General features: G+C 41.9%; 1 protein-coding gene across 2 annotated transcripts; it reads right to left on the bottom strand.

Annotated features, from left to right (window-relative positions):
* Positions 1 to 1,335: 1,335 nt before the first annotated feature.
* Positions 1,336 to 21,321, bottom strand: MTCH2 (mitochondrial carrier 2). 2 transcript variants are annotated; one of them, XM_046016671.1, is made up of 13 exons: positions 21,138 to 21,318; positions 17,709 to 17,793; positions 17,443 to 17,549; positions 11,911 to 11,937; positions 11,270 to 11,332; positions 9,868 to 9,925; positions 9,558 to 9,609; positions 9,086 to 9,145; positions 7,086 to 7,179; positions 5,975 to 6,022; positions 5,169 to 5,236; positions 3,339 to 3,414; positions 1,336 to 1,545 (listed from the first exon to the last, which is right to left on the bottom strand). In XM_046016671.1, exons 1-13 carry the CDS (start codon positions 21,222 to 21,224, stop codon positions 1,459 to 1,461), a joined length of 912 nt encoding a protein of 303 aa, XP_045872627.1. In that variant the 5' UTR covers positions 21,225 to 21,318; the 3' UTR covers positions 1,336 to 1,458. The 2 variants fall into 2 exon arrangements, with proteins under 2 accessions (XP_045872627.1, XP_045872628.1); XM_046016672.1 differs by lacking the exon at positions 11,911 to 11,937 and having other exon boundaries at positions 21,138 to 21,321.
* Between the last annotated feature and the right edge of the window lie 76 nt (positions 21,322 to 21,397).

The following is a 21,397-nucleotide window of genomic DNA, read 5'->3' as shown; positions in this document are numbered from 1 at the left end:
AATAAACATGGCACATTTTCCTGGATCATCTTTACTGAAGATTTTTTTGGAGGGGAAAAAAGTGGGTAATGCAAAACATTTTTATATTAAAACAAATGCAGATAATATTGAATAGAATATAAAATTTACATTACTTTTTGAGACAAAGTAAGAGACATCAAAGACATTTCAAGGTAGGCTGCTCATGAGCTTCGGGCTGTATTCCTAAACCCTGAGGGAGGGAGGAGACCCCTGCAAGCTCACTCTGATATTATGGGTGCTGCTCTTTTGATAGAGAAATCTGAGCAGCAGCAAATTAAGTGCTTACTCATTTGGCAAAATCCCAGTGGATTATTTAAGTGAAACCATATGCTTTCTCATCTTCGAGCATTTGAACCTGCTTTAAAAGGCCTGAGTAAATAGGAGCTTTATGCTTGAGTTGAAATGATTTCCTTCTAAAATGTTTTTTTTTCTTCCTATGAATGCTAACATGCCTGAGGGTATGACATGCGAGGTGGTCAGTATCCTAAGTGCCCCGTGTACCTAAGTGTGCATTATCAGGTATGAAGTTTTAAGTACACTTTCCAAGGGCGTCACTAGGAAGGAAAAGCAAACTACTTACCTTCAGCAACAACAACAAAGAAACAAAATAAAAACTGAATAAAAGATTATAAGATGATAATCTGTATGGAAAATATTACATACACATGGAAATGTATAATGATACAATTTAGGATCTGGCAAACACTTAGCTCTTAGAGAAGGGGCTACTGCTGCAGTATTCACTTTTCATATTTTATACGACAATTTCTTTTGGTAGTGGTGGGGGGGATAGAAGCCAATAATAGGCTTCATTCCAAATCCTGGTTGTTCTCTGTAATTTTCCCTTTTTTGTTGTTGTTGGCAATCATCTATTACTGAAGAAGCAGACAGTCTGTGTGGAGACTGTCCAGGGTCATTAGCAATGGATTGTCTTTTTCAAGGATGAGAGACAGGGTTAATCAATCGTGCTTAGAAGCACATAATGGGAGGCAGATTCTGGCAGATGCTGAGGTTTTAGGGTCTACTAAAGAAAAGGTAATTCATAACCTCCCATTAGTTTACCTTATTACATTTCTTAAAATTTTATAGAATTATTTCTTCCTTCTTGAAAATGTACTCTACATTTTACAAAGCCTTAAAATTAAGACTCAAATCACATGACAACCTGCCTACACCTTTTGAGAAAATGCCCCCATTTAACAAAGAACGAGTCTGGAGCAAAAATGTCCCATTTCAGAATAACTAAAAGGGGAACATCAGAGGTAAATAATGTAATGCTGACAAAAAGAACAAAAAAGACAGACACCAAACACCTCCATTTTCCCAAGATTAAGTGATTATTAAAAAAGCACGCCACACTGTATAGAAATCAACATTCTCTCCCATAATTCTGTGCATCTGGGACTATAGAAATGTCACTGTCCCTGCCCCACATCTTCAAATTAACATTCTCAGGTCACAACAATAAGTCTTCCCAAAGGGGACCTTCCGGAAAAACAAGCTATTTCCTCGGCTCATATTTCCCTGGAAAAAAAAAATAAAATAAAAACAAATAAAGTCCGGTGTGAACATGAGGTCAGCTAGTCCAAATCAGCAGAGAGATGCATCTGGACACTTTTCTGGAGATGTGACTAAAAGGGCCAGGGTGAGACTGGGGCTTTCTGACTCCAGCCGAGCTTTCTGGAAGCTAACTACGATGTTGGCACATGTGTAAGGCAAGGATCTCTTCCTTACACAGAACTCGCAGTTTGGATTCTGGCTCTGCCACTTACTAGTTAGGTTAACACATGAGTCAATACACAGAGGGTGCTGACATGGTCCCACCACTCACGAAGGGCTAGCTTTTATTTACTTTTCAATGGAATGGTCAGAGATTTAGGAAATAACTTCTAAAATCTTAAAATGAGAGTAATAATGTTGTAAGCTTAATTGAACGGACTCTGAAGTTAGACTGCACATAGATCCTGCTCCCACAAATATAGGCTGGGTAGCCCTGGGTTATACGATTAGCGTTACTGAATGGTTCAAAGTCCCAATCTCTTCAGATGTGAAGTGGGAGGATAAAGACTGGTACCTATCCTCATACGGTTATTTTGAGGATTACAGGAGCTGGTACACAGGCGGCTCTCAGCGTGATGCCTGATATACAGTAAATACCCCATCAAGATTTGTTGTGTTAAGCGCTCAGAGGACTCACTGCTCCCCAGGTAAGGTGTCTGATACCTTAATACATTTTCTATCTGCTTCCTTCCTACAGCAGGGCTTAGAAAGTAGGGAAAGGAGGTCCATCTTTCCTTTTAAATGGGGACTACAACAGGAGATTGCCCAGTAAAAGTGTAAGACTCAGAATGAAACCCAGGATGTCAACATTAGGTCTGTATGGAAATCATCCAAGCGTTCCAGCCTGGATCACAGGGGCGTGCCTGGCATGGGTGCTGGGTAAAGGCAACTACAGGAGCACTTAGGCCTTTTCTTTTGGAGGTCGGGCTGGGGAAGCCTGAGCTCTGCGAACAGAGGCCTTTCTCACAGGCATTGCCAGTGCTATGATATGACGTGATAAAGAGGGTCCTCATACGCCATCTGCTACAATCTTTGAAAAAGTGTGTGCCACTTCAAAACAGCTTTAAACTGATGGCCATTTAACGTGATCCTGTGTTAAATTTAGTGCATAGCCACCCATTATTTTGGTTCCTAACAAAGCTTTGACTGGACTGAGAATTTGTGGTTGCAGATGACATACCTCACAGCAATAACAAAGAAGAAACTGGAGTCTGGACAAAATCATTCTCGAAAAAGACTAGAAGAGACCAGCTCCATCATCATCACTGTGACAAAGAACGTCATCAACAACCTCTCGTTTCTCAGTTTCCTCTCTACTATACTGGAGAAAAACACATGAATATATAAAAGGAGATCTGAGAAGTTACAAAAAAGAGGTGACATTAAGAAAAAAGAATCTGAAATTGGGGCCATCGTTTTAACATCCAGGATAATCGTCTACCCAGACCTTATTTACAATTTGAATGGGATCACGCAAATGGCTTCTTGGTCACATCTAGGGATTCTTAATTCATGACCCCTCCTGATATTTCTACACAGCACACTTTACTGTTGTGCTGGAGTGACTTACACAACAGTGTAAAGGGTACATAACTGGTAACGAAAGGTCAACCTACAAAAATTAACCTGGGATTCCGGAGACATTATTCAAGAAAACAAACAAAAACAAAATAAAATAAAGTATGAGAGGAGGGGTGAGGAGTGAGGAGGGAGGGAAGAATAGAGACAGAGAGAGAAAGAGAATGAGACAGAAGTACCTCTTTTTGCAGCATGCACCAGCAGTCTATCCAAGAAGTATATATCGGGGAGTAAGGAGGGCATCCACCAGCAAGCCTGAAGCGGGGGAAAAAAAAAATGAGTTATTCAAATCAACATTTCCAAAGCATTCTCTCAAGAGTTTGATAAATCTTGGTCAAAATATTCTCCTACCTAGAAAGTTCCCCAAGAGGCGATTTTAGTTTCAATGGAACAAATTATATTGGAGCAGGGAAAAGAAAAAGCATCCAAAAAGGATTTCCCTCCCTCATATTTAGGTTTTTTGTTGTTGTTTTTTTTTTTTTTAAAGTAATCTCAACACCCAATGTGGGGCTAGAACTCACGACCCTGAGATCAAGAGCTGCCTGCTCCCCAACTGAGCCAGGCAGGCACCCCTCATATTTAGGTTTTGAAACAAGTAAACACAAACTTCAACCAGTTATGAATCTTCTAAAACACCCAGGTTTTTGAGAATGAATATAATTCTAGAATATAGCAGTTATGTGATTAAAGTACAGAGAAAGGAGATTTAAAAACTAAGTGGTGGGGCACCTGGGTGGCTCAGTCCGTTACACATCTGCCTTTGGCTCAGATCATAATCTTAGGGTCCTGGAATCGAGCCCCGCCATCAGGCTCCCTGATTACCGGAGAGTCTGCTACTCCCTCTCCCTCTGCTGCTCCCCCTGTTTGTGCTCTCTCTGTGTCTATCAAATAAATAAAAATAAAATCTTAAAAAAAAAAAATAAAACAAAACCCAAGTGGTGTTCAAAAGATCCTAAAAACTGGCGACCACATGCTTTACTCAGGTAGAACCGAGAATCACTTCCTCCCTAAAAGTCTGTAAGGATGGGGCGCCTGAGTGTCTCAGTGGGTTAAGCCTCTGCCTTCGGCTCAGGTCATGATCCTGGGGTCCTGGGATCGAGCTCCGTGTCGGACCTCTCTGCTCGGTGGGGAGCCTGTTCCTCCCCACTGCCTGCCTCTCTGCCTACTTGTGATCTGTCAAATTAATAAATAAAATCTTAAAAGAAAAAATAAAAAAATCTGTAAGGAATAGTAATACATTCAACTCATCTTTCCTGTATGCTCTGAGCTAAAATGTGGCCACTGCCCTACCAATCACAGGTGATTGGTAATTTCGGAATTTTAGCGCATGTAGCTCTTGATCTCAGGGTCTTGGGACACAAAACAAAGAAGGTGACAGGATATGGAATATGACAACTATGTTTAAAATTCCACATGGCTCTTTGCTTGACATCTGGTTTGAAAACCATGACAGGTCTAATGGCACACTGTGTCGGGGACTATATTGGAACAACGAACTAAAGCAAGAGGCAAAACTTCTGCCCAATGTGGTGCAGGCACTTGGCATCTAGAAGCTGGCAATCAGTGGTATTCACGCCATACCCACGCTCCCCGACCAATACAGTGAAAGGTTAAGAACCTTCCCATGAAAGAAAGAAAAAAAAACATTTCTAGGGACCAAATTTCCTACTTCCGTTCTTTAAAACTTACTTTCTCCGTGCAGCGCCTAGGAAAAACAGGGAAGGATGTGGAAATCCAGTAATTTGATCACAATCCCACTTAAAAACCACAGGCAAGCGTACACTGTCTGTAAGTACTTGAGAAATAGTCTTCACGCCCTTCTCTATTCTAAGAGAGGATATAAAGGGGCTGCTTAGAATATAAATTGATGCCATTGCTGGTGCATGGAGTGGAGACAGAAGAAATTCAGGAAATCTAGTAATGGCATCAACTGTACTTTTCTTCCCCAAATCCCTTCCTGGACTGCTCTGCCTGTCAGGTGAACGGGATAAGAAACGCGAGGCACTTACCCACAGTTGTTGACAGCCATAAGATTAGAGACAAGCACAAAGGGATAGGTCAACATACTGGCAAAAAACTGTAAAGTGGTAAAAAGACAGCTAAGTTATTAGGTCATTCTGAATCTTTAGTCTCTTCTTCCTCTGCCTCCCACTATGGTCAACACTCCAACGCTGGTTTTGCTTTCTCAGCATCCCAGGAAAGATGAAATTACGCATTTTTGAGCCTCAACAGGATACCTCCTCCTTACATCCCCATTATCCAACAGTTTAACAGAAGACCAGAAGGCTTCTCTTACTGTGATTGAGTCTTCTTTCAAGTAAACTCAAGGACATGATTTAACAGAAAAAGTAAACACCATTAAATACAATGAAGCATTTCAAAACACCCCTGAGACAGTAAGAAATTATGCACGTCCTTCCAGATGGAAGCTACTTCAGGAGTCAAACACCATGACTCAAGAGGGAGAAGAAGCCACATGACTCAAGAGGGAGAAGCTCTCGAGGGCAGATCGGCAGGGTGCAGGGGGAAGCGGGCCTGAGACCTGCGGGCCAGGATGTAGTGAGAAACACCCACATGTCCCTCCCACCCCCCTGAAAGCCAAACAGACCAAACCATGTGGGCTTGTTAGTGCCGTTCCTGGGATGCAGGGACTCTGGGTTATTCTCACCTCTGACAGACGTTAACAAACTTGAGACTCTCCTTTGAGACATCTCGTTGCCTTAAAGCAGTGATAACACGTGACCCAGGTGAAATTAAAAAGAAAATGAAACAAAACACAACTATCCCTAGGTCAAGAGGATTTTAAAAAACTCACTCCTGTGACAGCTTGGGAATAACTCTTCATTTCACTCATGGTGGAAACCTACAACAGGAAGAAAGTCTGTATGAGAACAAGTAAGAAAATTAAGATGATGTTATGGGCGAATTGTCTCCAACTACCTCAATCTATTCTATCTCTAAATTAGTTTCTTTGACAGCTAGAAAATTAATTTCAAGACGAAAACATAAAATACTGATTATGAGCCTAAAAAGGCAGTGGACAAAACGATCAATGTGATTCAACATGAAGAGACAAATTCGCGGGAGACTATGTGATGGCGCAGGAACAAATATAATAGGCCCAGGATTAAAAAAAAAAAAGAAAAAGAAAAAGAAAAGGGCAGCGAGACTGGTAACCTTTCCCCACGTCCTAGAAATCCAATCCCTGGAAATGACATTTATGGTGTATCCGAGGGACAAGTGACTACCTCTATGTGTGCCCAGCTGCGTCCCAGATGCTGGAGAGACCAGCCTCCGTATTGCAGAAGCGCGCTGCATGGGTTTAGTCCTCCCTGTGTGTGTTCTACTATCCACCATGCTACAGGGCTGCCTCTGTGCAGAGAGGCCTGCAGCTTCCAGGAAAGGCGAATTCTTAAAACCTCCCAGGCTGAGGTTTCTAAGAAGCCCAGTCCAGGAGTCCCTTTAACATTTCAGACTGGATGAAATAACCCTTGGTACACTATGAAACTGTCCTGCTTTGTAGTATCTGCAAAAATCATCTATCAATACGGAGGCCATCTCCTGGCAGCACAGAGACAGGGACAAATTTCTTAGGCTTACTTGGCTATACCCCAGGGACTTTTGCAGGTGCATCTTTCTACAGTAAATAGTATATGTCATCCCGTTAGCCTTTAAAAACCTGACTGACAGCATTTAGCCATGTAACAGTGAGTCTGGCAAAAACATAACAAATTGCCACCTTAGCATTTTTTAAAGTAGATTCCATCCCAAACTTGGGGTCTAAACTCATGACCCTGAGATGAAGAGTCACATGCTCCACTGTCTGTGCCAGCCAGGTGCCCCACCACGTTACTGTGAAGCTAGCCAAGCCACCCAGTGAATACAATAAAGTCAGCCCCAGCACATCTTATCAAGATCACACCTACCCCACTGTCCAGTGCATAGGTATTGACGAGGTAGGCCAGTGAGTTACAGAGCCACAAAGAAATGATGTCACCTAGGAGGCGGGGAATAAGACCCCTACATGAAGAAACAAGAAAAATAAGAGCCAAGAACTGTGATCAGTAAAAAGATAATCCACTCAACACAAACACTTCTCAAAGAGAGATTTCAAAGTTTTTGAGAGAACCAAAAAGACATGGGGCACCTGGGTGGCTCAGTGGGTTAAGCCTCTGCCTTCGGCTCAGGTCATGATCTCGGGGTCTTGGGATTGAGTCCCGCATTGGGCTCTCTGCTCAGCAGGGAGCCTGCTTCTCCCTCTCTCTGCCTGCCTCTCTGCCTACTTCTGCCTATTTATGATTTCTGTGTCAAATTAAAAAAAAAAAGACAACGAATGCCATAATCTAGCACGGACTAGTTCGTTCTAGTCAATGTAACTGTACTTGAGGTTAATCTCTAACGACTTTCATTCCCATTTGTCAAATGCAGGCCAGCTATGCACCCTCAAAGCTTCACCTAATGGGCTCTCGTAACTATTAAGAATTATGAGCAGGGGGGACAAAAATCTGCCTGTTTTGGAGAGACTTAAATATGACTTTCGCTAAGCTACTTGACATTCAAGGCCGAAAATGACTACAAAATTACAAAACAAGAATGGCCCAAACAGAGATAGGTGAGGGACATCAAAAAACGAATTCCCAGGGGATGCCTGGGTGGCTCAGTGGTTTAGCCTCTGCCTTCGGCTCAGGTCATGATCCCAGGGTCCTGGCATCGAGCCCCACATCAGGCTCTCTGCTCAGCAGGGAGCCTGCTTCCTCCTCTCTCTGCCTGCCTCTCTGCCTACTTATGATCTCTGTCAAACAAATAAAAATCTTTAAAACAAAACAAAACAAAAACAAAAACAAAACAAAACAGATTCCAGGGCCTACGTGGCCGAGGTGATGCAGCGCGGCACAGCACGATGAACATCACCCCACAGACTGAAGACTGGGGTTCAAATGCCATTTCCATCACTTATCAGCTGTGTGACCAGAGCAAATGAACTTCCCAGAGTACCAACCTTTTCTAATCTCTAAAGTAAGAATTTAATAGCTATCCTATCTCCTAGACTACTTATTCACCTATTCTTTCTTTTTTTTTAAAGTAGTCTCCATGCCCAACATGGGCTTGAACTCAAGACCCCGAGATCAAAAGCTACATGCTCTACCAGCTGAGTGAGCCAGGGGGCCCCCTCCCAGGCTATCATACTCCAAAAAAACTAAAAAACAAACAAAAAAATCCCAGTTACATGGCAATACTCTGAAAATGAATGAGGACCATTTCTAGTTTTCGTTGTTAAAAGAAGAACGAGAGTGGTAGTCTAAGTTCTTCCAAAGGAAACCCAAGGGAATGAATAGAGTCTTGCAAAAATGTATTACTCTCAGGATAAGGAAGATCATTTTCCTATTTTTCAAAAATTACGTTTCTCTAGTTTATCTACTGCACAATAGGAACTTATTATAAAGGTAGAAACTTGGGGGGCACCTGGGTGGCTCAGTGGGTTAAGCCTCTGCCTTCGGCTCAGGTCATGATCCCAGGGTCCTGGGATCGAGCCCTGCATCGGGCTCTCTGCTCAGCGGGGAGCCTGCTTCCCTCTCTCTCTCTGCCTGCCTCTCTACCTACTTGTGATCTCTGTCTGTCAAATAAATAAATTCTTAAAAAAAAAAAAAAAGGTAGAAACTTGGAATGAATTTAAAAAAATTTTAACAGAATTGAAAACAAAACGAAAAACACCCAAACAAAAACCAAAACCCTAATATCTAATGTTTTAGATGTCCAGAAGCAAAAGTCTGGGATCTTTACAACAGGGGCTTTAACAGAATGTCACATGAAGTAAACCCCAAGAGTACATTTTCTCCAAGGATTAAACAATGAGTCGTGTCCTGATTTTCATTAAAGCTTTCCACCCCCACAAATAACTGCACACGTAAATCAACAATTTACTTACGCAAAAAATCCTAGGATGCCCTCTTCACGATAGATGGTTACTATGGAATCATAAAGTCCACTAGGTACAGAAGATGGAAAGGCAAAAATACACGAAGATTATTTTGAAGCTATTAAAAAAATGTTCAATTATCACTTTTGACAAGGAAATTTATATCCCACTCTCCCTTTCTGCCACTCTCACTCTGCAAAGACAGCTGAATTTGGAGACAGGAGTGGCGATATGAATACCTAAGGGTGCAGTCACATGGTGTCAGGGTGAATTTTGGCTTCAGTGGCTCTGCAACCTACTCTGAGATCCTGGGAAGGTTCCTAAACCTGCCTGGGCCATTTTCTTCCATTTTACCATTTTTTTGGGTTCATTTTTGTGCAGAACAAATGATCTCTCAATTTGCTCTGTAAACTCTAAGGCACCATTAAAATATAAACACTTCCAAAGATCTCTCTGAATATGGGAAAACGAAAACACTTACCAGTACTTGGATTCTCTGCCAATGAACTGTACCATAGATCTCAGAGTAATCACTGCAGAACAGAGAAAAGATTTTTAAAACTATGTCGAGATAAACTTTGATAGCCCTGAAAAAGAAGAAAAGTTTTTCCATCTAAAAACACTTTGCTCTCTGGATAAGCTGGACAAATGCCAAAAGGAGCAGGCAAACAAGACCATGCATGCAAGGCACTTTAATGAACTCCCCCATCAACCTATCTAGGCGGTCAGGAGAGACCATGCTATGAAAGGTGGGTCACAAATCAGATTTCAGTCACCAACTGTAAACCTACCGTGGAAGGGATGTGTGATGAGGGTAGCAGCAGAACGGGCCATCATCTCTCGAGTCGTCTAGAAACAATCAACACACACGTCTGAAACCTAAACAGACGACACCCGGATTCCTGCAAGAAGTAATGTGGGCGGCACAGCACCCCTGCCCTGAATGTGGTACAGTGTAATACACTGGGATCCTCTCTTACCTTTCCTCCTGGGTTTCAGTGTTCTGTTATGGTTACTTCTCAAAACTGATGTGCAAAGCAGATTTCTGTTATCTTCTCAATTTTACAGATTGGAACAACCAATCCAAAGAAGATTAAGAGGCTCGCTAGCAAACACTACCCCAGCTGGAATAAAAGCACGAGGCCTGATATTTCGATTTTTAAGTTGCTTTCTCCCTGAGAGTGATTTCAGAGAGTCTGTGATCTATGTTATTTGAACGTCGGGCTCTGTTTAATCTGTGCCAACAGAGAAACTCTGACTAGTTTTTCCACCCCAACCCTGTAACTGTGCAGTATCTTAGAGCCGCTATTTATCCTAGTTTATCTTTCTTGTCCAGGACTCTGTAAAGAAGTGGCAGAGAAAATTAGATTACAACACTGGGGAGGCAGATATTGAAGACAGCAGGTCTGTTGTTCATCTGTGCATTTAAACATCACCTTCGGTCCTCTAGTTAAGATATCCCTCGTCCCTGAGCCAATGATAGTCCTGAGAAGAGCCCATGTCACAGGATGGGTTAACTTAAAGTTAAAAAAAAACCACAAAAACATATTAAAACACGTATCTCTACTTTTTAAAAAAAGTAGAAAATTTACCAAAAACAAAGCTGATTCATCTGACATCTAGACCTAGATTCTTTTAGAATATGTGTTTTAGAAGGCAGCATTCACTAGAAGACTGCGATCTCACTAAAGACAATTAAACAATGAAAAGACTAAGAAAAAAAAGAGTGGTTTTGAAAGTCATAAATATTAAGTCAGGCACGAAACAAACTCCAATGACAGAGGAAGGGAACGGGAAATAGGTATGAGGAACAATCCCAAGTCAGAATAACGTAAAAGCGTCTCCTGACAGATGATATCTGACACACGAAGGGGCAGGCCACTACTTAAACACAATTGTGCCAGAGGTTTACACCTCTATTAGAACTTTCAGTAGAAACCTCTTCAATTTTACACATGAAATGAGTGGACAAAATTAGTTTCCTTCAAATGCACCTAATCCAAATAGAAAGCAATGCTTTTTTTTTTCTTCCTTTTTTATGGTATCATGTAGAAAAGCCCAAACTGAACTGAAGGTCTATTTTATTTGGAATAAATGCTGAACACAAGGGCCTGATGATCCTGATTCCACAAACTGCCACACAGCATACACTGCGAGTGAGGGAAACAGCATGGGACATCATCAGTCTCTTACCTCCTTGATAACTTGGTCAAAGGAAGGTGTGACTTCTTTCTGTACATTTCCAGAGCCTAAATCCTGGAAATCAAAATGAAAGAAGACAGGTATCTTGGTGGTTTTATTTTTAATTTGATATGATTGTTATTCTTTAAAAGGTATTATTCTTTATTTTTTAAAGATTTTATTTATCCATTTGTCAGAGAGAGAGAGAGAAGACAGAGCACAAGGGAGAGCACAAGCAGGGGGAGGGGCAAAGGGAGAAGCAGACTCCCCGCCAAGCAAGGAGCCCAATGTGGGACTCAATCCCAGGACCATGGAATCATGACCTGAGCTGAAGGCAGCCGCTTAACCGAATAAGCCACCCAGGTGCCCCAAAGGTTTTATTTTTTTAAAGTAATCTCTACATGTAACATGGCGCTTGAACCTGTAACCAACCCTAAGATTAAGAGTTGTACCCTCTACCGACTGAGCCAGGCAGGCACCCAAATCTTGATGGTTTTAAACAGTACTATTCAAACTGGTGGCCATCCTGTATGCCAACATTCACTGAGAGGAAAGGGGAACTGACAGTTTGTCCCTTCTCTGAAAAAAGACCAAAGAGCAATAACAACTTGCAAGGGAAACGGGCCCATGCATACAAATCAGCTCCAACATACCTCAACCTTGTCACATTCCTGGTAATGCTACAAAGAAGAGAAAAGAAAAGAAGGATGATTAGGGCTGTCATAGTGTCACTGAGAGAGGACATAAAATGAGAATAAAACAGTTGGCTTTTTTCTTTTTTGGGCTGCATATTTCCAATACTATTTCCAATTAATTGGAAAGAAGTGTCTCTAAGATGATCTCATTGCTAAGTTTAATATATTGGCCAGCTGGAGGAACAAGCAAATGCTCATGAAAACTCTTATCTAAAAGAAGAAATAGGAAAACAAACCCCAAACTAAAAACCCAAGGGCATTATATACTACACATACACATTTAGCAGAAATAAGCTGGTAAAAACATAACCTAACATTAAAGCTATGGAAAAAGCCTCATGGCTGTTTCATGAAAAAGCAGGACCAATACCAAACAACCTGATTAAAAAAATGGGCAGAAAATATGAACACACACTTTTCCACAGAAGATATACAGACGGCCAAAAGGCAAATGAAAAGATGTTCCACATCACTCATCATCAGGGAAATGCAAACCAAAACCACAATGAGATATCATCTCACACCAGTTAGATTGGCTATCGTCAAAAAGACAAGAAATAACAAGTGTTAGGATGTGGAGGAAAATGAACCCTGATACTGTTGCTGGAAATGTAAACTAGTGTAGCCACTGTGGAAAACTGTATGGAGGTTCCTCAAGAAGTTAAGAATAGAACTATCATAGGGGTGCTTGGCTGGCTCAGTTGGTAAAGCATGTGACTCTTGATCTTGGGGTTGAGTTTAACTCCCATGTTGCACACAGAGATTATTTTTTTATTGTTTTTTAAAGATTTTATTTATTTGACAGAGACACAACAAAAGAAGGAACACAAGCAGCGTAAGTGGGAGAGGGAGAAGCAGGCTTTCCGCTGAGTAGGGATCCCGATGTGGGGCTCGATCCCAGCACCAGCTCTCTGCCTACTTGTGATCTCTCTCTGTCAAATAAATAAATAAATCTTTTTAAAAATGTTATTTTATTTGACAGAGAGAGAGAGTGAGAGACAGAGCACAAGCAAGGACAGCAGTAGACAGAGGGAGAGGGAGAGGCAGGTTCCACACCGAGCAAGGAGCCTGATGTGGGGCTCAATCCCAGGAACCTGGGATCATGAGCTGAGCCAAAGGCAGATGCTTAACCGACTGAGCCACCCAGATGCCCCGTGCACAGAGATTACTTAATTAAAAAAAAAAAAATTTAAAAGAACGACCATAAAATCCAGCTATTCCACCTCTCGAGAATATGAACACGAATTTGATAAAATATATGCACCCTGATGTTTATAGCAGCATTATTCATAATAGCCAAGATACAGAAACAACCTAAATGGCCATTGATGGGTGAATGGATAAGGAAATTATCGTATCTAAGCACAACGGAATATTGCTCAGCCATTTAAAAAAAAAAGAAATATTGCCATTAAAAAAAAAAAGTTTCATTTACTTATTTGAGAGAGAGAGCAAGTAAGTGAGCATGAGAGGGGAGAAGGTCAGAGGTAGAAGCAGACTCCCCGCAGAGCCGGGAGCCTGACGCGGGACTTGATCCCGGAACTCTAGGATCATGAGCTGAGCGAAAGGCAGCCACCCAACCACGCCACCCAAGGTGCCCGAAATCTTGCCATTTGTGACAACATGGGTAGACCTTGAGGGTATCAAGTTAAGTGAAATAAGTCAGAAAGAGAAAGACAAAAGCTGTGATTTCACTCACATGTGGACTGTAAACCAACCAGCCAACCAACCAAACTCAGGAAGAAGGGAAGGGGATGGAAGATGGGCGAAGTAGGGAAGGGGGGTCAAATGTATGGTGATGGATGTTAACCCCAAGATCATTTTGTAACAAATACAGATGTCAAATTACAACGCTGTACACCTGAAACTTAAAAATGTTACGTACTAATTTTACCGCACTTAAAAAAAACAAAAAGTAGTACCAATACCAAATTACTGCAAGGATCTTTTCTTCACTGAACAAAAGAAGAGAGAATTGGTGCCAAGTCAGAATAGCTAAAATTGCCTCACTTTTCTGTTTGTATCTGACTGTTTCTAAAACAAGCAAGAGAGAAGATTCTGTTCTCTTCCAAAATACTGAATACTGCCAGAGTTCAGACTATACTGGAAGAGGAAATGCTAAGAATCAGAGACAATAGAGCCACTAATCCTACCAGATTAAAAAAACAGACAATACTTTCTTCCATAAAAAGATTTTTTTAAAAATTCAGAAGAAAGAGAACAAATTTCAAGACCAAGCAAAATGATGTTTTGGGGTCAAATTCCAAATCTTTAGTTAGAGTAATTCTAATAGTTTCAGTTTCATGCGTACTTAAAAATTCTTGCTCATTTCTAGACTTAGCTTTTTTTACCGTTAATAAAATTTCCTACCTGTCCTTTCTACATTATGCTGAACAGAATTCAATTTCATTCTTGTTCAGATATACAGAATTCTTTCTTATAACGGCTAACAATTTCAACAATCCTGAACTGGTCTTTTTTCCTGATGCAAAAAGCTGCTTTTGACAGTAAGTATAGAATCAATTCCCTGTCATGCCAGAAGTAAACACATATTCAGGGCACCTGCTTGATTCCACTTGAGCTTACTTTTCTTGTAGGTAAAGGAACTTTTCTCAAGCAGTACTCTCACTTTTTGTCTAAGCCTATACACAAAACCAGCCGACTCCATGACAGATGCCTTCCCATTAAGCTCACTTAAGCAATGGCAACAATTTCACTGAGCCCAGGGGAGGGTGTGGCTGGGGACAAAAGGCCAGTCATCAATCCACCGAAAACTTGGGCCCATTAAGACTCCATTACTCAGACCCAGGGGTCACCTGCAAGTTTCCACATCTGGCCTACAGGCATGACAAGATGAGTAAGTGTAAAGTGGGTACAGCATGCAACTCCTGATCTCAGTGTCACAGGGCTTGTGAGTTCAAGCCCCACAATGGGCACAGAGCTTACTTAAAAAAAAAAAAAAAAAAAAAAGAATGTGTGTGAAGAACAATGAAATGACTGAGGGGTGAAACAGCTTCCATGTAAGGCAACTACTAGAGAACCTCTCCCACTCAGAAATCAAGGAAGGCTGAAGAGAATTGAAAATCTAAGCCAATTAGCACTCATATGTGGAATTTAAGAAACAAATGATCATAGGGAAAGAAACAAGAGGGAGGCAAACCAAGAAACAGACCCTTAACTTGAGAGAACAAACTGGTGGTTACCAGAGGGAGGGGGAGGATGGGTGAAACAGGTGATGGGGATTAAGGAGGGCAGCTGTCCTGATGAGCACCAGGTGTTGTATGGCAGTGCTGAATCACTATACTGTACACCTGAAACTAATATTCCACTGTATGTTAACTAATTGGAATTCAAATAAAAACTTAAAAAAAAATCTAAGCCAATTAGATCATGAAACTTTAACAAAATCAAGATATGCTCATCAGATGATAAAACATTAGAACTCGGTTAATGTTAAAGCCTACAAAAGTAAATGAAGGACTGTGCCAAGTATTGTTTAAATAAGTATTTAGTAATCAACTGGAATTTAACACATTTATGTATTTCTAGGTTGATAGTAATACATAGATTTGGTTAGCATATGTTGTGACTTTTTTTTTTTAACATTTTATTTATTTATTTGACAGACAGAGATCACAAGTAGGCAGAGAGGCAGGCAGAGAGAGAGGAAGGGAAGCAGGCTCCCTGCTGAGCAGACAGCATCATGACCTGAGCCAAAGGCAGAGGCTTTAACCAACTGAGCCACCCAGGCGCCCCTGTTGTGACATTTTTTGAGAGTTAAGAGCACAGAGGCTAACATACCTTGGTGCCAGTAGGAGACAGAATAATGAAATAGAAATCCCTTGTTTTATATTCTCCATCACACTCATGCTAAATACCTTCCCATGGCCTGTTCTAAGTGGTACAGAATTTGCATTCATAACACCTTTGTAAATACAATAAAGGGCCATTCTGTTTGACCTACATGGTAATTGGTAAAACTGAGAAACCAGCACCATCAGAATCATTAGCTTTGGCATTTGAGGTGAAAAGAAGCTGGCAAAACAAAAGGATCCGTGAGAAAGAAAGAAATTTAACCTTGGTTTTTTGTTTTTTTTTAAGATTTTATTTATTTATTTGAGAGAAAGAGAGCACAAGCAGGGGGAGAAGCAGAGGCTCCATCCCAGGACCCTGGGATCACGTCTTGAGCTAAAGGCAGACGCTTAACCAACTGAGCCACCAGGCACCCCATAACCTTGATATTTTAACAAACATTTTAGGAAACACTGCAAACATAAGAAAAATTAATAATTCACCTACATATATCCATTACCAAGGTTAAACATGTTCAACAGTTGCCCCTTTTGCTTCAGAGCTCTGGCCTTCTTAAAATAAAATGCCACAGAAACAGACAGCCAAAGTTCCACCTCTCATCTCTTCCCCCACTTTCCAAAAGTAACCCCAAGCCTGGTATGTACTTTGGTGAGGTTAAAAAAAAGGTGTTTCCCCCCCTCCAAATTTGTGTGACATAACACATTAGCAGAAACAGTGCATAAAATACAAATATAAAACAGAATAAATAATTAAAAGGCAAATATCCATGTAGTCATGATCCAGGTCAAGGAAAACCATTTCCATTACCTCCAAGCCCCATGCATGGTCCCTTTCCCCCCTCTCTCCCCACAGATAACCACTATCCTGACTTTTACGTTCCTTTTGTTAAGTTTTTTTAAAAAACAAGTTTCTGGGGTGCCTGGCTGGTGCAGTCCATAGCAGATGCGACTCGTGATCTCAGGATTGTGAGTTCATGCCCCACGCTGGGAGTGGAGCTTACTTTAAAAATTAAAAAAAAATTTTTTTAAATAAATAAAATATTTTAAAAAATAAATACATAAGGGGTGCCTGGATGGCTCAGTGTGTTGGGCCTCTGCCTTCAGCTCAGGTCATGATCTCAAGGTCCTAGGATCAAGCCCCGCATCAAGCTCTCTATTCAGCAGGGAGCCTGGTTCCCCCCCTCTCTCTACCTGCTGCTCTGCCTACTTGTGATCTCTGTCTGTCAAATAAATTAAAAAAAAAAAAAAAAAACTTTTAAAAATAAATAAATAAATAAATACAGAAATACATAAAAAAATAAGCTAGTAACAGAGAACATTCTACTAGCGGTAATGTTAGAAATAGGAGGAAAATAACTCCAGAAAGAAATATGTGTTTCAATCAGCTTCCTTCCTTCTTCGAAGAAATAAAATGAGCTACACAGGAGATCAAGTAAGTGTTTCTGCTCAGAATGACTGGTTCAGAGGAAGAAGGACTGCAGATCAAAATCTATCACTTCATTTTATACAAATTCCCTTTGCATCCCAGGGAAGAATTAAGAATGGGTATTTGAAGTAAATGTTTTCAAGAGAAGAAAGGACGTGGTCATAAATATATCTTTGAAATTGCTCTTGGTCAGAAAAACAAATGGCATAAAAAGAAATGGAAATCTTTGGGAAGATTACTTGATTTTCTTACCTGTAAAACTTTACCATGGACCACAGTTCCAAGGACACCTGAACACAGTCTCGGAGTTAAGCCTGTGAACAACCCACGCTTCCCATCGATGCTCGCAATGTGCTGGGCTGAGAACACAAGTCAGAGATTTAAATTCCAGCTGGAAGAAAGGGTTACATAGAAATGTCATGTAAACAGGCTTTCTGTATCTTTTCTTTCTATAACTCCTGCCTATCTAGCACCTTTCTCAATGTCCTCCAAATTCCAAGTAATTCAAAAACACTTACCATAACAAAAGAGACCAGGAAGCTGACATACTTGCCGCCCAAAAATATTTCGTCCTATTGTTGGAGGAAGAGGCTCATATCCCACCTTCAAAAACAAGAGAATATATCAATACCAGGCAATATTTCCCAAAATGTCTTGGTTGCAAGGTTGTAATTTTTAACCCCCGTGAAAATGCACTGTATGTTTTCCAAGGCAATCATGAAGTATCATCCTTGTCAGTTTCTTATTCTGTCAACTGGTAGGACTTGTTTCAATAAACTTCAAGCTTTCTTTTGGTTCAAATTCTACAAAGTAAACCATGTAGCTGAGACAGACTAATATAAAACTGAATATAAAATAAGGGAACTTTTGTGTTAGGAAAGCTACAGTTTACTGAGGAGTATCAAAAATAATTTCTAGGGGCGTCTGGGTGGCTCGGTTGGTTAAGTGACTGCTTTCTACTCAGGTCATGATCCTGGAGTCCCTGGATCGAGTCCCGCATCGGGTTCCCTGCTCGGCAGGGAGTCTGCTTCTCCCGCTGACATCTCTCCTCTCATGCTGTCTCTCTCTCTCAAATAAATAAATAAAATCTTAAAAAAAAAAAAAAAACTTTCTAAAGCAAACCTAACACTTTAAAAAAAATTTTTTTTAAAGATTTTTATTTATTTGACAGACAGAGATCACTAGCAAGCAGAGAGGCAGAGAGAGAGAGAGGAAGAAGCAGGCGCCCTGCTGAGCAGAGAGCTCGATGCGGGGCTAGATCCCAGAATCCTGAAACCATGACCTGAGCCGAAGGCAGAGGCTTTAACCCACTGAGCCACCCAGGCGTCCCCCCAAAAAAAGATTTTTAAAAAAGATTTTATTATTTATTTGATAGAGAGAGGGAGTGTGCGCGCACAAGTAGAGAGAACAGCAGGCAGAGGGAAAAGCAGTCTCCCTGCTGAGCAAGGAACCAAATGTGGGATTCGAATGTGAGACTGGATCCCAGAAACCCGGGATCACGACCAGAGCCAAAGGCAGATGCTCAACAGACTAAGAAACCCAAGAGTCCCTACGTAAAAGACTTACTTGTTTATCTTAGAGAGAGTGTATGCGCTAGGGAAGGGGGTGGCAGGCAGGGGCAAAGGGAGAATCTAAAGCAGATTTGGGGGGCGCCTGGGTGGCTCAGTGGGTTAAAGCCTCTGCCTTCGGCTCAGGTCATGGTCTCAGGGTCCTGGGATCGAGCCCCGCATCAGGCTCTCTGCTCCGCGGGGAGCCTGCTTCCTCCTCTCTATCTCTGCCTACCTCTCTGCCTACTTGTGATCTCTGTCAAATAAATAAATTAAAAAATTAAAAAATAAATAAATAAAGCAGATTTGGCACTGAGAATGGACCCTGACGCAGGGCTTAATCTCACGACCCTTGAGATCATGACCTGAGTCAAAACCAAGAGTTGGGACACCCCACTGACTGACCCACCCAAGTGGGGCTGAACTCACCGCTGGGAGATTAAAAGGCACTTATACCCACGGAGCCAGCCAGGCGCCCTGAGTGCATTTTTTATATTTGAACAAAACAGAAGACTAAGCCACCATCAACTTTGTATTTGGCTAGCAAGATGAAACACTCAAAAGGCAAATGCAGAGCGCGCTGGATAATTCATGTGAGAAATATTTATAAGCTAAATCCATATTAAATAAGCAGATTGTCATTTCATTAACAATCTAATGAAGGCCACTTTAGAGTTAATGATTATCATTTTATTTTTACAATATATTCAGCATTGTTAGTACTAATGGGAGATTTGAGAGAATGAATGACATAGGACTTGGCTTTGATCCGCTACTGCTGTAATTCTTTTTTTTTTTTTTAATATTTTATTTATTTGACAGAGAGAAATCACAACTAGGCAGAGAGGCAGGCAGAGAGAGAGGAGGAAGCAGGCTCCCCGCGGAGCAGAGAGCCTGATGTGGGGCTCGATCCCAGGACCCCGAGATCATGACCTGAGCTGAAGACAGAGGCTTTAACCCACTGAGCCACCCAGGCGCCCCTACTGCTGTAATTCTTAACCTGTTCAATTAAATAACTCCTGAGCTCCCTCAAAGTGTTACCATACCACTATTTTAAAAACTCAGTATTTAGAAATTACACCAAAACCCTTAAGACACTTGGTGACATAGAAGTTGTGTAAACAGGGTTAAGGATATTCAAATTTTTGAAGCAAGAGCTCTCAACGTCACTATGAAACCCTGCCTCCTGAAGAAGTTGAGTTAGGGGCTCGTATCAGATTTACTGTGAAACGTCACCTCAAGACACGATCTAGCTACAAATGTGCCAATTCTGTTTTAGAGATCACAGAACATTTCAATCAAAGTCTTTGTTCTTAGTTAAAATAATTTAATTTATAGTGGGCTTTTACATACGGAATCTGAATCCAACGCGTCAATGGGGCAACACGTACTTTAGAGAAGTATCAACTCAAGATTAAGAAATGTGGCTCTCCCTAGTGTCGTGCGTACTTCTGACAGAAAGGTAGGACAAGTGAGGACAGGGGTTCTAACAACTGCTCCTTCCTTGGTACTATGCATGACATAATTATGTCAACTTTCAACAAAGGTTTAAAAAAAATGAATGGCATGCTCATCACAGGCAATTCTGGAAAGGCAATTGAAAATACTATGGAATAGGGTATCACTAGTTAAAACCTGGCTTACTTGCCTGTAAATATAAAATACCATCCAACGATTGTTTCACAGTAGATCAAAAACTAACAAATGATTGAACTCTTTCATCTGAACTATTTCCAGCTCAGACAGAGGTGGTTTTTGCTGTCATGAGCCACATGGGCTGCTGCTGGAGAGCGCTCAGTGAATCCTTCTGAAATTTGAAATCAGCAACCACTTCATTATCACTTCTGAATGAGCTCCTTGTGTTTACCTGGGTATCTGGTGCTAAAATCTCTGAACAGAATAGCAGCAGTAACAGTAGCAAATAAAAATGAAAAAAAAAAAAAGCTAATAAAGTATTGGCTCCCCTCGAATTTCAAATTTGTCTTTAACAGATTTCCTGTCTTGCGTTTGGGGCGGAGGAGGTGAATGCTGATTTCACAGGGGGCTGGAGGGGAGGGCTGGGAAGCTCGTGGTGGCAACTGGCCAGGATCAACCTCAGGGAAGAAAAAACAAAGTTCAGAGGAACCACCAGGACAGGCAGGGCAGGACGGCAGTTGGCTGCGGGGAAAGGATCGGGTCTCCCCGCCTGGCAGGAGGCGAGACCTGGGAAAGGCCCACGGACAGTGGAAGAAGAGCCGCGGGCCGTGGAAGCTGTCCCTAAGGGGAAGGAAGGGGCAGCAAGGAAGGAGCAGCATCTCAGGGGACTAGAGGCCGGGAAGGCTGGAGCCGATCGCCAAGCGCCGAGGGCAGCGGCGACTGAACAAGGCGCCGGGCGGGGAAGGGGATGGCGACGACTCATACCTGGATGAGCACCTTCACGTACATGAGCGGCTGGGACAGGATGGTGAGGCCGGAGCCCAGGAGCACCTGACTGGCCGCGTCCGCCATGATGGCACCCGCGGACGGACAGACAGACCGAGCCACCAAGCGACCGAGCCGCTCCCGGATCACGTGCCAGGGCCGCCGGCTTCACTGGCCCGCCCGAGGCGCGCGCGCACGCACGCACCGGCGCGCGCCTCCCCACCCAGTCCCCGCCCACCGCCCCGCCCCGAGAAACGGCA

This window comes from Meles meles, chromosome 8 (genome assembly GCF_922984935.1).
Source record: "Meles meles chromosome 8, mMelMel3.1 paternal haplotype, whole genome shotgun sequence".
In the NCBI taxonomy this organism is placed as follows: Eukaryota; Metazoa; Chordata; class Mammalia; order Carnivora; family Mustelidae; genus Meles; species Meles meles.
This window is presented reverse-complemented; position numbering and strand designations above follow the sequence as displayed.